The sequence below is a fragment of the Bubalus kerabau genome, chromosome 22, assembly GCF_029407905.1.
Source record: "Bubalus kerabau isolate K-KA32 ecotype Philippines breed swamp buffalo chromosome 22, PCC_UOA_SB_1v2, whole genome shotgun sequence".
In the NCBI taxonomy this organism is placed as follows: Eukaryota; Metazoa; Chordata; class Mammalia; order Artiodactyla; family Bovidae; genus Bubalus; species Bubalus kerabau.
Window position 1 is genome coordinate 33451045 of NC_073645.1, and position 15769 is coordinate 33466813.

Sequence of the window (15769 nt, forward strand, 5' to 3'; positions counted from 1 at the left end):
TACATTCACAGAAATGGGGCTTCTTAAAAACACCTTGTGTATTATTAATTTTCTCCATTTGGGGGGAAATTTTCAACTTACAGAAAGGATGGAAGAAAAGTCTAATAAATACCCCAGATGTATCCACTGTTATTTTGTCACAAAAGCTAATGCCTTATTTTTGAGATACAGAGAGCTGCATTTGTGTATGAATTTCCTCTCCTCCCTCCCTTCCTTTTATCCTTCCTCCCTTCTTCCCTCCCTCCTTTCTTTCCTTCCTTTATGTTTCTGCCAGGAAAAACGTTATGAGGATGGATTAAGTTATATCAATATTATGATTTCCAGGCACTCGGCTTCCTAGAGTTTGAGATCTATTGTTCTACTCGGTTGTAAGGTTGGAAGATAAGGAATCACTTTTGTGATAACTGCCAGACTGAATATCTCTTGTACCAATTATGCATCAATTATGCAGGCTACATTATCTCTAATCCTAACAGTGACTCTGCAAGTCAGGGTCTCATCACTGCCAGTTTACATATTTGGTAACTGACGCTCAGAGAGACTGAGTCAGTCAACCTCTCTGGTAAAAAGTGATCTGTCTTTTTTTTTTTTTTTTACTACAAAGCTTTCTTTCACAAAGGTTTTGCGGGATTCTCAGAGGGATAGTTTAATACAAGCATATGGAAAGTTTTCCTTTCTGGGAGAGTTGCAATGTTAATTTCAGATCATTTCCCTCAACCAAGGAGGTGGGGTGAGGGGGCGGCAGTGGAAGGTGGAGGTTTATGAAAACCATGGTCAGTACTTCAGTGATAGAAACTGAAAATGATGAACTAACCACTCTTAGAGCCCAAGAGGACTCTGGGACAGCCTTTTACTAGCCATATATAGTTGAACAAATAAATCACCCTGACTTGCCCCATTGGCGAAATGAATAAACAATTGGTTCGTCTTTACCTGGGCTTTCTGGTGAGATTCAAATTTGAGAATTATGATTACTCTTACGAATACAAGGCATTGGGTGTATCATTTTATCTGTAAGGGGAAGAAGGGAGAGAGTGAGAGAAAAGAAGGAAGCCAGAGAGTAGACAGGACCCTGTATGTACAGGAGAGAGGGAAGTGGGGGAGGATCTAGGTAGGATGACAGCAAAAGGGAGGCTAAACTTCTTGAAACTGGCAGGAAAGTTGACAGAAACTCACAGTCTAGGGAGAGAAGAAATCATCTTTCAGGGGATTCAATAGTTGCTGGTCCCCGGAGAATTCATCTTCAGAATTCTGCGGGAGGAGGATGGGTTGGCTTGAGACCCCCAGGAAGCTTCGTTCCAGACCCTGGGGCACCCTGACGTGCGCTCTGGCTTCCAAGGCACCCAAGGGTCGCCTTTCCTCGTTTCTCGGGGCCGCCTGTGTCAGGATTTAGAAAGTTATGTGTCCGCCAGACGGTAAGGATCTCCAGGGTAACCACTCTCCGAGATCTTTGCCCAGCTTCTGGACGTTTCCGCGGCACCAGGTGCGTCCCCAGATTTCTGCCGGTGCTCTAGGACATTACGCTGCACCTCGTGGGGTGACTCCTCAGCGCAGGACGCCCGCGTCCACCACCGTGAACCGATGTGTGCAGGTGAACTGGCGCACGGTGGCTCCCGGGCAACCAACAGAGCTTCAGAGGCGGTAATCCTGGGGAGAGCCGTGGTAGCGAACTCCTCTTCATCCTTTACATTCCTACTGAGATTTGGCCAATAAATAACAAGAATAAAACATACACGTTGTTTTGTCTTTGCGCTCGCGGGACAGCGGCAGGTCTTTTAGAAAAGTGGGGAAATAAATGAAGAGAAATCACGGCGGCCCCACAGGCTGCCTCTGGGGATTGCCAATTTGGAGAGCCCTCGGGTCCGGTCATCTTAGACCTAGGGTTACCAGTCGCACCGACCTGAGGGAGTTCTGGGCTTTCCCCCCCGCGGGTTCGGGCCCCTCAGCCACGAGTGGCGCTGGCTGGGCACCAATCGCGGGAAGGTGCCAAGGCCCGCGCACCTCGCGCTGGCGATGCGCGCAGACGCCCGGGGCGCACTCGGTCCGCCCCGCTTGGCAGGCAGGAGCGCGCGAGGACGCGCGCGTCGTCCCCGGGAACAGTCCGGAGGCCGCCGGCTAGCGGGAGAGGCGAGAGCTCGGCGTCCGGCGGCGGGTTGCCGTGTGTCTCGCCGCCTTACGCGGTGGAGCTGCGCTGCCGAGAGCCGACCCGGGGACCCTGAAGGCGCGCGGGTGGCGGGTGGAGAACGCAGCGCCCAGGAGCTGCGGGCAGAGATCCCCTGACGACCCGGGCGCCGAACGTCTCCCGCTGGCTGGGAGACGCCCCCTGGCCCCCACCTCTGAGTGGCCCGGCCGGGCGAGCGGGACCCGCGGGAGGAGGCGGAGGCGGCGCCGCCGGGACTGCCTCCTCCCCGCCCATCGCGTCTCCTCCCCGCGCTACCGGGAAGGACAAGGGGACTAGGCACGGGGACCCCGGCCAGTGAGCGCCCGTGCCCCGGGGCCGCCCCTCGCGCGCGCTCTCCCGCCGCGAGCCCGGGCCGGTCTCGCCTCACATGGTGCTGGCCGCAGCCATGAGCCAGGACGCCGAGCCCAGCGGCCCCGAGCAACCGGACAGAGATGCCCGCAGCGTGCCCGGTGCCCCGGCGCCCCCGGCGCCCCCAGGCCCGCGAGGGATGCAGCCGCCGCCGCCGCCGCCTCCGTCCCAAGCCAGCCTGCCCCAGATCATCCAAAAGTAAGAGGAGGGAAGGGGGAGCGGGGACCTGGATGCGCTTGGGGGACTCGCCCTGGGCGCCCCCTTCTGTGGCTTCCTCTCTACTGACCCGGCTAAACTTCGCTCGGCCGCCTCGCGTTTGAAGTTTTCTTGCCCTCCCTCTCAGCAGGGTTGGTGTCATTCCGGCTGTTCGTCAGCTTGGGGAGAGGAAAACCAAGCTATTTGGGGAAAATAATTTTGTTCTTTCTCATCCCCTTTCTTTTCTCTACTGGATATTTTAAACTCAATTAGCTCAATTCGGGGGGAATGGCCTAGATCTTTCCAGCCCTAGGAGGCCGGTGAAATGTATAGAGAGTCGCGCGCGAGTATGTGCGTGCGCGTGCGGGAGGGCGCGTCAGTAAGACGCCCGCCCGAAGAAACCACCTTAAATGGTGACCCTGATTCTGGGTGCAAAGGGTACCGAGGGTTTGTGGACAACATAGTTTGCTTTGCCCCGCAAGAAGTGTTTACACTTTCCAAGAAGGCCCTTGCGACGAGTTCTTAGCAGCGGAACCGTTTTCCATTAATGTTACCATCTCGTGGTTCGGGGGAACCGTGCGGCTTGGGTCGCGAATATTCCGGGCCGGACGTCCCAATGCGTGAGTAGGTTGGGGATGGCCAGTGTGCTCTCAGAAGCTTTATTCAACCCATCTGGGGGAGATAAAAGTAAAATGGTGAGGTTCCGTTCATTCTTTCCAGATTTTGTTGGACGGTTTAAGGCCTAGAATGTTGGTTTGTTGAAAGGATCTTTATTTTCCTAAAAATGTCCCTCAGTCTGTAGTGAAGTCCTCAGAACTAGGGTAAGAAGTGTTGGAAAGCCTGGACGATGAGTGCTTTGGAGAAGCTGGAGAAAGTAAGAGAAATAAACACAAGTTCAGCAAAATCAGTCCTATGGAACGAAGCGGAGGTTTTCCAGCGCTGTTGTGTTGATGCTTTGAGTTATTAAACTTATTAAAATGTAGTAAGAGAAATAACCAGTGATGGGGCGTAAATGGAAGTAAATTTTGTTTTTAAGACTAACATGTCATGGAAGAATAGTGAAAATTTATGTTTGACATCAAAGAACATTGGTATCCTGTTGCAGAACAAAATGGTTCCCCCCCTCTTTTTTTTTTGACTGGTAGAATATTAAAAGCTCCATTTATGACAACTTTTGGCTTTAGTTTGATTTTATAAAACTTTTCAACTACCTACAAGTAGCTAATTATTTGAAACTGAAAATATTTTATATTGTTATTCTGTTCCCTTTGTTTTGCAAGTCATTTCAGCTAAGATTTACTAAGTATGATGGACAGTTTAAGTACATCATTACTTAAAATTTCTCTTCAGTCCTTAATATAAAGTAACACAGAAAAGATGTTTAAAACCTGAAGTTTATTTAGTAAAAGAGGAAAAAGCCCTAATTGACTGATTATTAATTGGGAAACATCTAATGTGCTTCTTACCAGTGTCTCCTGGCTTGAAATTAGGCTGCACGTTAAGTTTACTGAACTTATTTTGGTATTGTAATCACCCTACATTTTCCAGTCACTTACTTTTAATTAGGAAAAAGCCTAGAATTTTATGTTCACAGAAAAATCTTTGTAAATGGGTGTCTGACTATGAAATATTGCCCGGTTGAAAATAAAGGCTATTTTTGTGGGAGATGAATCATTTCAAGTATATATCAATTACCTCATGTAATAAAAAATTAACCTTGTAAATTCACCCCCCTTTTGAAATTCCACCCCTGGAATATTTTACTTTAATTGATGAGCCTGAGCTTTTCAAAGATGGCCCCTTCTGCTAGTAGTTCCAGGATGGAGACCTCAGGAACTACCTGATGGCTTTTCCTTGTTTTGCACTGGTGACAGATCAGTCTTCAGGCGCCAAGTCCAAGGCTGGTGAATGTGCGCATGGGATTTGATGTTTGTGTGCTTATGTTTCAGAGTCTTTCTTTTTATAAGGATGACTTGGGTTCTGTGCTCGCCTGATCACCCACTGTGATTCTGCTGGAAGCAGGCATAACACGACAAATGATTTGCAGGTCCATCTTTAATGCGCTGAAACTTGAGCAGGTTATTTTGAAACTGCGTTTGCATAATTTAATCTGAGCAACCATTTTTATGTAGTTATGAGGTGCTGTTTGCATCAGCCATCTTTGAGAAAATGTGGCGGGGAGAGATTGCCCTCAGCGGCAAAAAGAGTTGTCCGCCTCTTGATTTGAGAATTTTGTGAAGCTAGAGCTTTGGGTTTAATTCTCTAGAGGATGGCATGTTAAATGCATTGTATTGAGGAAACTTGTGTTTTTTCTAGTTATTTAAATGAGGTTATTATGTAATTTGTTAAGAGGAGCTGTGATTGCTTTCAAAATGATGAAGATATCAATCTTCATGTTGCATAGCGTTTAAGGATTACAATAATTTTTCACTTAAAGTCTGTGTTTACTGATCTTCTTTAATAACGTTTTCATTTGGGGTGACATCAAGGATTTTGGTAAAGTAACAGTCATGAACATGGTACCTACTGAATCCTATTCACCTACGTTACATTTGGTCTCAAGAGAATGAGGTGTGACAATGAATAATGTGATTGACTTTGGGGTTTATTTTATAGAATCCAGTCTCTGTATTTATGAAGACTGCATCAGAAGTTAACTACCGTGGAGGTCTTTCGTCCTGTTCAGGTGTATTTAGTTTTTTCATTGTTGTATTGTTAGCTTCAGTCAAGCATGGTGCATGACCTCTCCACCCTTGTTAACCCCTGACCTCAGGCTAGTATTTGTATTACCTATGAAGATTATCAGCCATGTTTAGACGCATATAACTAATGTCTTATAAGATATGTGTTTTAAACGTGCATTCTCTAAGCTGGCCAGTGTGGAGATATTACTGAATAAAATCTGAAGCATTATGTAAGCCATTTGGGCAAAGGAATTATAAATAACACCTTAAGAGATTTGGAATAAGTTTAGGAAATCAGAATAATTTGAGAGCTTAAAAAATATATATTATCTTCCTATGAACAGAAATAGAACAACATTGATATGTGTCAGTGAATGTTTTACAAGGATTTATCTCCTCAAATATTCACAATATTTTATTTTCAAAAGTATTTTATTTTTTAATTTTGTGCTTTATAACCAAACCTAATTCTTGATTTATAAGAAGTTATTTATTAATCCTGATGAACATCAGAAATTACAATTTTAGGTTGTAAGTTTTAAAACTCTTCAGAATGAAAGCAGTCATTGGTTCTGTGTGCAGTGTGGAAGTCGGTTGTCAGATGCAGTTAGAAAGTGTGATACTAATCATGGTCAAAATTAACCAAGCAAGCACACACATCTATGAGATGAGCACTCAGGTGATTTTCCTAAATTATTTGATTTGCAGTGAAATACTCCTGACTAATGCTTGATGTCGGGTTGCATCTTTAATTTGTATATTGATGACTTATTTTTTTCCTTTCCAGATTATTTTGGTATGAAGTGAATAAAAATCAATTATGAAAATGGAAAAAGTTTTGATTTAGCGTTTGATAGTGTCATCTTCGTGTATTGTGATTTATGAAGATATAAATCCAGTTTTGATTGCTTTTTCAGTCTTCTGCCTAGAGTTAGGACGCTGGCCGGCTGTGTCTTCAGTGCACAGTGCTCCCCAGATCAGTCTAGGGAATATTACAAGCAGTCACTCTGATTGCAGATGATTTCACAGATGTCTTGTATTTGAAAGGATCTCCATGTAGCTTGTACAGTGACACTCAGACAAGTTGTGTGTGATGTCCACCCACTTTATTGGGCATGTTGACAATTACTTCCAGAATCTGAGAGAAAATAAGAGTTTGCCAAAAAGGGACATTATCTCAACTCATACTTGGTCCTGTTCTGGAAAGAGGTTGGAATTTCTAACATCTGTGCCACTTTCTAACATCAGTTTGAGTCCATTTTTAGAGGAAACAGGGATACACTTGTAGAAGGAATTTTGAAAATTTTAAACACCATCTTAAACTGCACATAAGACAAGCATTCAGCAGGAGAAAACATCTGAGAGGATTAAGCATTTACCCAAAACAGGGAGGCTTCTTGACATTCTGAAAAGTTTCTTTGCTTCACTAGAAAGCCTATTAAGGGTTGTTTTTTTAAAAAAGCAATTTTGCTTGAGGGTTTGTTTTGATAAGTACTTTTAGATAGTAAGTGTAGCCATCCAGTGTTTTCTCAAATTGCCAGAGATCAGTTTTATGAAATGTAGTACATTATTCCCATTAGTCACACTAAATGACTGTACATATGGTGTACACAGAGCTTTTCTAATGCCAATGCTGCAGGGGAAGAAAAAGAAGACAAATTTTATCACCTATTTTATTCTTCTGTCCACTTATTCTCTTGCTACTGCTTTAGCAGTTCATCAAATTAATAATTTAAAAAACCCATATCTGTCAGTTGGAATGTGGACTTGGATCTGTTAAATTCTTTTTGCCTATGCATAAAGTCACCGGGGGGGGGAAAAACCCCACCAGGATTGACTCACAGTGAAATGATCCCCCATTATCCAGTTTCTCTCTCTCTGATTTATTTTTCTTGTGGCTGTAGGTTCTTGACTCCAGTTGAACAAATATTTCTTCCTTGACCACAACAGCTAATCCTCAAATAAACACACCAGTATAGCTCAGTTCACTTCTCTGATAAACAAGAATCTACAAAATGCTAGGAGCTGAGATCTAACCAAGGTATAGAATTAAAACAGATCAAACTAAACTTGAAAAACTAGAATGGAAGAAGTTTGAGACAGTGGAATTAAAACTCCAAAGGCAAATTCGTCCTCCTTGGTCCCTCTGTCAGGCAAAAGCTTAAAGGGGTCTCCTGTGCCACAAAATTCCGCTTAATCTGATTTTTATTTCCTGACACACTAATTATCTTGTTTGGGATGGTGTAGCCGATACGATTTTGTGTATTTTAACAAGGAAAGTTGCTGTGAATCCACAGCTGGTGTGAGTGACTGATGGCTGTGTTTAGAATAGCACATTGAAAAGTTTTGCAGAAAGTAAAGTGATCCGTATTCCAAAATCAGGCAAAAGACGGTAATTAGCAGCTTGTAGAAAGGAGCACATGGCAATTCCCTTTCTGGTTAATGAACCTGACTGGATCTTGCTGATGTGTGTGTTCTGGAAGCTTCATGTTGCCTCTTCCCACCAGTGAGAAGACTGGGAAATCCTGACTTTAATTAAGTAGGCACATTTTTAATCAGGAATGTGAATTTGGTTTCCAACAACCACCAAGGGGATATTGGCAGTGGGCTGATATTTTGCCTGGCGCAATGGGTGGTCACTGTTAATTCCACCCAACTAAGGTTTCAGTCTTCGACATTTTCAAGACAGCAAGTTGGGGGTATTTTGGATTTAAGGCGTATATCCATCTAATAGGATAAAGTCTTTACAGTGGCAGAAGTTACAGACAAGTTAATTGAGCCTCTCTTTTCCTACAATTCCTGCTGGATTTTATAAGATAAATAAGTCCCCTGATAGTTTACAAGGAAACTTTTCCGGCTCGCTGACAGCGGCTCTGTCAGGGGTATGGTCCATATTGATGTGAATGTACTTTATGAGCAAAACAGGAGCTGTGAAGCGAGTTGAATGAGGATGTGTTAATAACTTGTGGCTCAATTTGCCAAATAATTCTTTCCATGTGTTCAAAAGCAAAAGGCTGGAGGTCATGCCTGCATTGGGGGTGGTTGTCATCCCATGAAGATAGTTTTCACGCCACTTTTCCCTTCTTTAATGTGGTTATTTGCTTCAAGGATGCACCAGAGTTATCTGCTGCAGCTTTCTTTGCACCTGCTTTCTCTGGATCACAGTGATGACCCACCAGTTCTCAGTTGCCACTTCCACTCTGATCTAAACCTGGAAACCTCCATTCACGGCTGTCTGAACATCTTAAATACTTTTCATTGGTGCAGCTTGTCTGCAGACTGTCTTCCAGATGTGTTTTTGGTTCTTATTAGACCCACCCTTAAGCCTGACCTCCAGTGCTATGATGCTGAAGGAGAAGACAAGGTAATATATATTTTAAGGACGTATTCATTTCACAGAGTTACTTCTTTGGCTCTATTTTGAATTCATTACTGAATTGAATGACAGGTAGGATCTTTCTGGTGTTGTCAAATGTAAAATGAGTATCTTTGTTTTAAAGTAATAGTTGGGTTTCTGACAAAGAGGGTCAGAGAGGAAAAGGAAACCCTGGATTGGGAGCGGGTAACCTGGACACATTAATTAATCTTCCTAATCCTGCTTCTCCAGGGTTTGGAAATGATCAATGTCAGTTCCTTCCAAGAATAAAATTATGTGAATCCCCAGGAATATTGCTGAGTGCTTATCTGTAGGAGGCCTCTCCTTGCCTTCACATGTGATGGAGAATCAGTTACATTTTAATCAAGGGCTCAGGTACATGTTTGTGAGACTTATTGCTCACGGAAACAGCAGTAGCCACAAAAAGAGAATTAAAAGTGTTCTTCAGCACTTGCAAAGTGCTGGATCAGTGACATTTGGATCAATGACATAATTTTAAAACAGAAAGGTAGATTCTAATGTCAGTGAAAAGGAGGGCATTTCATACTGTTTCCTAATTATTACCAACTTAAAAGAAATAAAAACAAATCCTTTGGAATGTTCATTATTTTGGAATGTTAAAGTGAATGCTTGAGTTTGTAGAAAGAGTATGGTTCTCAATTTGGGAGACAGATCTGGTAATTTTCATGTGTCTAAATTAGATTGTATTGAATATAGGCAGGTGGGAGTGTGTTTGGTGCCGTTATTATTTTCAAAGGCAGAAAACATAAGCATGGGCCAACAGACGTCTGGAGGAGCCTGCTGGTGGCCCAGGCTAGGACTAGATGCTGCCTGCTTCACTCATTCGCCGCAGCCTGGGCCGCAGACTCGCCCAGAACTCGGCGCCGGCAAACACTTTGCAAAGAGATCACGGTTATGCAGAAGCTGGGCCTCAGGTTTCCGAGTGCCTCCTTGAAATCAAAGAGATCAAACGTTGTTTCCAGAGCATTCTAAAGCCCAGGTCTCCTCAGGGCCCTGCATCCTCCTGGGCTGGCAGGCTCACTGTAGTCTGGAGTTATGGGAGAGCCTTTATTTAATACTTGAAAAGAGATTTTTTTTTTTTAAAACTTTTATGAAAAGGGAGAGGGGTAGTGTGATTAAATCTTGATTTAGATACTTTGTTATTTACATAATGAGGATGAACCTGAGGATATTTATTGCAGCATTGTCTAGAAGGACAAAAAATTAGAAACCACCCAGATGTTTCTCATTGAGAAAATAAATCACGTGCTTGTATAATAGCATGTACCATTCATCCATTAGAACGATGCCATTATTCTATATTTGTTAATAAGGAATGTAAACCATATAATATTGTTAACTAAAAGAATTACAAACAGCACATATGTTGGGATCTTAGGTTTTTTAAAAAACCTTTATGAGCATGTGCTGGTTCCTCAAGCCTGAAAAACCATCTAAAGAACAAATAAAAGATATTAACAGTGGTTTTAACTCTAGGTGGTGCAATTATAGTGGTTTGTCTTTCTTTTTTCCCTTTTTATAGTTTTTTTTTTCCAGTGAGCATGTATGAATTTTCTAATCAGAGAGGAAAAGCTTATTTCCATTAAAAAAAAAAAGGAATAGACTTTTCACATTGGCATTGCATGTTGTCTGTAAGACTGAATGAGCCATTCGCATTTTAAATTTTAGATCTGGAAGGCATCTGAGAGCTGCTTTAGCCCAGCCGCCCTGTTTTTCAGGGTAAGGCAAGTGAGCAAAAGAGAAGTCAAGAGAATTGTTTGAAGTCATACAGCAAGTGGTGGTCAGGCTAGCATAAGAATCCTCATATTTCTGTCTGTCGCGTTTTCTGTTATTTGCCCTTTTTTCCTGCCTGGAAATGAGCGAGAAGGAAATGGAGAGCATTCCTTTTTATCTGCCAGCTCTAGTCTACTCGACCTCTGAAAGAGAATTTTGAAAATTATCTCTGGGTGTGTTATCTCCTCCCATCTCTCCCCACAAACATCTTTCTGTTTTCTTTTTTAAAAACTGATTTATCTGTTTTTGGTTGCACTGGCTCTTCATTGCTTTGCCGGGGCTGTCTCTAGTTGTGGCGAGCAGAGCTTACTCTGTTGCTGTGCTGGGGCTTCTCGTTGCGCTGGCATTTCTTGTGCCAGGCTCTAGGCACACCGACTTCAGTAGTTACAGCATGAGGGCTCAGTAGTTGCGGATTGAGGGCTGTAGAGTGTGGGCTCAGTACTTCCCACAAAGATCTTCCTATGTGTGGGGGTAGACTGGGTCTCTCTAGGGCATCTCACACTCTGTTCCATACTTCCAAACAGAAGCAGTGTCACGTATTTTTCTTGAGCATCTGGAAGTAAATTGCATAGCCACGATTCTGTTGTCGCATCTAAGATGGTTAGTCTTACTTAAATGATTTTTCCAATAAACACTTGATTTTTAACTTTTTCCAGTTGTCAGAAAAATGTCTCATATAGCAATTCTTAAACCCCTCCGGTTCAGATTCAAGTGCATTGTTTATGGTATCTCTTTTAATTTAGCAAGTGTACCTGCTCTTTTCTGCTCTTCATGACCAGAGTCCCCACTAGAGAGTGAACCATGACCTGGGGACTTCCCTGATAGTCCAGTGGTTAAGACTCTGCCTTCCAGTGCAAGGAGCAGGGGTTCAATCCCTGGTTGGGGAATTAAGGTTCCATATGCAGTGGGGTATAGTCAAATATTTTTTAAAAAATAAATATGTAAAAAAATAAGAAGGAACCATGATCAGGATGTATTTGTTGTTTCCTCATGGCCGGATTCAGGTTAAGCATTTTGGCAAGGGTATGCATTCAACAGGCGATGTATGTTCCACTAAGTTTGATCCCTTGGTTAACATGGTCACTGCCAGATCTCTCTATCTAATCTATGATTAGGTTGTCTTTGGAAGTAATCTTATGAGACCCTCTGAATACCCTGTTTCCCAACAAACTTTCGTCTAGTGATTTTATCTTTTAACTTGACCACCTTAAACAAACAAACAAAGAAAAAAAAAGAACCCTTCTCAATGAAATTCCTGGAACTGGAACCTTAACTAAATATCACTTTAGAATAGGTTAATGTGGATAAATAGATTAAATCAGACAGCCTTGCAAATATGTTTGCATTGTTATCTGGAGCCTCTGGATTTTTCTAGTCTTGACCTGATAAGAAAGAACTTAATTGATGGGCCTGCCGCTTTCCATGTAACCCTTCCAGAGACATTCTGTCCTGAGCTGCAATACTTTTTAATGTCCATACAAAGTGAATATAAACCCCTTTTAATGTTGAAGCAGTGAGTGGGCGATAATGTAATTTTTGCTAGCTGGCACAATTTGGGGGGCATCCTCAAAGCTCGGTTGACTCTTTGCAGAAACCTTTAATCTCCTTTTTCAAAATCACTGTATGAAGCCGACTTTAAAAATGACTGATGACTTGCCCTGGGGCCTAAACTGGATGAGTCTTGGAGCTGGTCTGTGACTACCAGTTTGTTCATGCTTTTTAGATTTAAGTTACACAACTATTTTTGCCTCTTCTCGATTGGTACTCTTATTTTCATGCACGAAATATGTATGGGTGGGGAGAGTGGTGTGGGGTAGTGAAAAGAATCAGGAATAAGCATGCTCTGTGTTCTGGATTCAGCTTTGCCACCAGTAGCGCTGAGCCTCAGTGTTCTCATCTGTAAAAGGGAATAGTAATAATTATGTGAATAACATTGAATATTCATTGAGTGATTCCTGTGAGTCAGCCAATAGTCTCAGCACTTTATATATGTTTAATATCCAACAATAATCCTGTGAAGTTAATGCCCCTATTCACCCCATTTTACAGATGAAGAAATCAAGTCACAAACTTCAAAGGGCTCAACAAAGCTAAAGGAAAATAGTATTTATGCAAGAACTGGTGGTGTGGGACTGGGATGGGAGAATGTTATATAAATTCAAGTGATCATGTCATCTGTATGTAAATATCTGCATCCTCAAAATAATTTATTAAAAAACCCATTATTTACAAGGAAAATATTATTATGGAAAGAGTACAGAAATAAATTTGAAACTCTGCCAAATTTAATTTGAGACAAACTAAGCAGTCCGATCAGAAACCTCTTTTTCCGTTTCTGGTGGCTTTAAGTATTACTTTTGGTTTAAAGTGAAATCCATATCCCAATTTAAATTCCACGAGCAAATCTGACTCTGGCATTTGATTCACTGTCTTATTCTGTCGTTATGCATGTTAGGCAAGATCTGAACTGGATGCTCACGGAGAGTACATAAACACTTATAATCCTTTCAGCATGTGCTCAACTAATAACAGATACGATCGTTTGATTTGCAGAGTGAGCCTCTGCCAAATTCTACCAGACCTTTTTTGAACCAATTCAAAAAACCAGGATTCAGCAATGATTAAAGTGTCCTAGGTGCCTATTAATAGCAAAAAGAATTTCTGACTTGAAACATGGCCACATCAAGCTTGCTTAGTCTCCACCAGACATACTCTTGAACGGTTTTAGCAGACATTGTTACAGGTGTTCTTTTGCTTTAAGAAACCATTGAATGTAAAAAGCACACTTAATAGAATCAATAAATCAGGGAAAGATTGTTCGCTTTTGACCTTCAAAAAGGTTTATAGCGAAGATCCTCTAAACAGTTCCCCTGTGTATTTCAAATAGAAATTTAGTTAGTGTAAGAATTTAGAGGTATAATTTTTAAAACATTTTTTAAAACATTTGTTGATAATTTTTAAAACATTTGTTGATCTTTTCTCAGTTTTGCAGAAGTGTAACTGAAGTTCATTAAACTGTACATGTTTAAAACATCCATCAAACAATAAAGATAGTAAACATTTGTATCACCCCAAGAGTTTCTTCATGCCTTTTATAATTTATCCTTCTCTCTTTTCCTTAACCCCCTTCCTCTCAGGCTACTAGTGATCTAGTATAGATGAGTTTGCATTTTCTAGAATTTTATACAAATGAAATCATAGTATGCACTCGTGTTGTTACTTGGCTATTTCACTTGCATAATGATTTGGGGGGAAATAATATTTTTCAAAACTGTGATAAAATACATGTACATTAACCATTTTAATGATTTTCAAGTGTAATTTGGTAGTTTTAAGTATATTCACAATGTTGCTTAACAGCTACTGCTGCCTGGTTCCAGAACATCTGCATCAGCCCGAAAGGAAACCCTGTCCTCATTAAGCAGTTATTCCCTCCTCTCCCAGGCCTTTGGCAATTACTAATCTGTTTTTTCCGTATCTATGGACTTGCCTGTTCTGGACAGTTCATATAAATGGAATCATATAATATGTGGCCTTTTATATTAGCTTTCTTTCACTTAGTGTAATATTTTCAGGGTTCATCCATATTGTAACATGTATCAGTGCTTGATTCCTTTTTATTGATGAGTAAAATTCCATTGTATGGATAGATAATGTTTTGTTTTTCCATTCATCAGTTGATGGATTTGGGCTCTTTCTACCTTTTGACTATTGTGAATCATTCTGCTATGAATTTTGTGTGCAAGTTTTGGCTTGAACATCTGTTTCCAATCCATTTGGGTATGTATCTTGACGTGGAATTGCTGAGTCATATCATAATTCTGTGTTTAAGTTATTGAGGCGCTTCCAAAGTGTTTTCCAAGTAACTGCACCGTTTCACATTCCCACCAGTAATGAATGAGGGTTCCAGTTTCCTTCCAGCTTTGCCAACACTTGTTATTTTCCATTTTTTAAAAAAAATTTATGGCCATCCTAGTGAGTGTGAAGTGCGATCCCATGGTGGTTTTGATATGCTTCCCTAATGACTAATAACGCTGAGCATCTTTTCATGTGTTTGTTGTGTTTATCTTTTTCAGAGAAAAGTCCTTTGTCTCTTTTTAAACTGAGTTGTTTATTTTTTTGTGTGAAGTTATGAATCAGATTCAGAATTTATAAATTCTGAATCCTAGACCCTTATCAGATACATGATTTGCAAGTATTTTCGCTCATTCTGTGAGTTTTCTTTCAGCTTACAATTTTATCTGTTCTTTTGCACATATCAAAAGTTTGGTCCTTTTCATTGCTGAGTGGTTTTCTGTTTTATGGATATGTCATACATTGTTTATCACTAACCTGCTGATGGACATTTACACTGTTTCCAGTTTTTTGGCTATTACAATAAAGTTGTATAAATATTCCTTTGCAAGTTTTAATGTGGACATGTCTTTAGTTTTCTTAGGTAAATATCTAAGCCAATGATAATTCAACCTTTTGGGACCACAGATGTTATAAATAAGAATCAATTTGGGGGAGATGAAAATTCCTTTGAATTTTTATGACTGTGTCTTTGAATGGAACTTATTGATACGATCCTTCAGGGCTTTTAAAGAACACACACTTTATCACCTTAGTTTTCAGTGTCAGTCACTCATTAGCTTGGTTCTTTTCCTTCTATTGCTGATTCTTCCGTCAATAAGTTTTCATTTGACAAATAATTATTACTCTGGAAATTGGGCTACAAGGCGAATAAGAAAGCAAAACTTCAAGCTGAAAGGGGCCCTAGAGATCATCTGATTCAGTTCTCTTGTAGAAAAGGAAGCCAGGTCCAGAAGGAAGATTAGATTTACCAAAGGCCACTTAGCAGTCAGAGAAGTTCAGTGAGCAGAGGAAACCTTCGTGTCTGTGAGGGTAAATTTAAGTCTCCTAGCGATGAAGGGTCTACAGACGCGACAGTGCAGGAGGGATTGGACAGCACGGGTATCCTGCCGTGCTGTATGGCTCACAAGGCACTGTTTTTCCTCCTAGGTTATCCCATTTAATCCTCCAACAACCCTGTGAAGTAGGTAGGGATTAAGTAAGTACGAGGAGTTCAGGGTCCTCCCGCCAATGATTGGAGAGCCCAGGCTCAGAGCCCAGCTCTGACCCGCTGCAGTTTGCACTGCCTCCTTCTTCCTTGGGAACCCCTCCCCACTTTCCGTGCCCACCACCTCT

General features: G+C 41.5%; 1 protein-coding gene across 1 annotated transcript in view; it reads left to right on the forward strand.

The window, feature by feature from the left end:
- Positions 1-2103: 2103 nt before the first annotated feature.
- Positions 2104-15769, forward strand: part of RBM20 (RNA binding motif protein 20) — a 219159-nt gene continuing 205493 nt past the window's right edge. Inside the window, exon 1 of the mRNA XM_055560987.1 lies at positions 2104-2728. Within this exon, the coding sequence (XP_055416962.1) occupies positions 2550-2728 (179 nt within the window). The 5' untranslated portion in view covers positions 2104-2549. The remainder of the gene's footprint in view (positions 2729-15769) is intronic.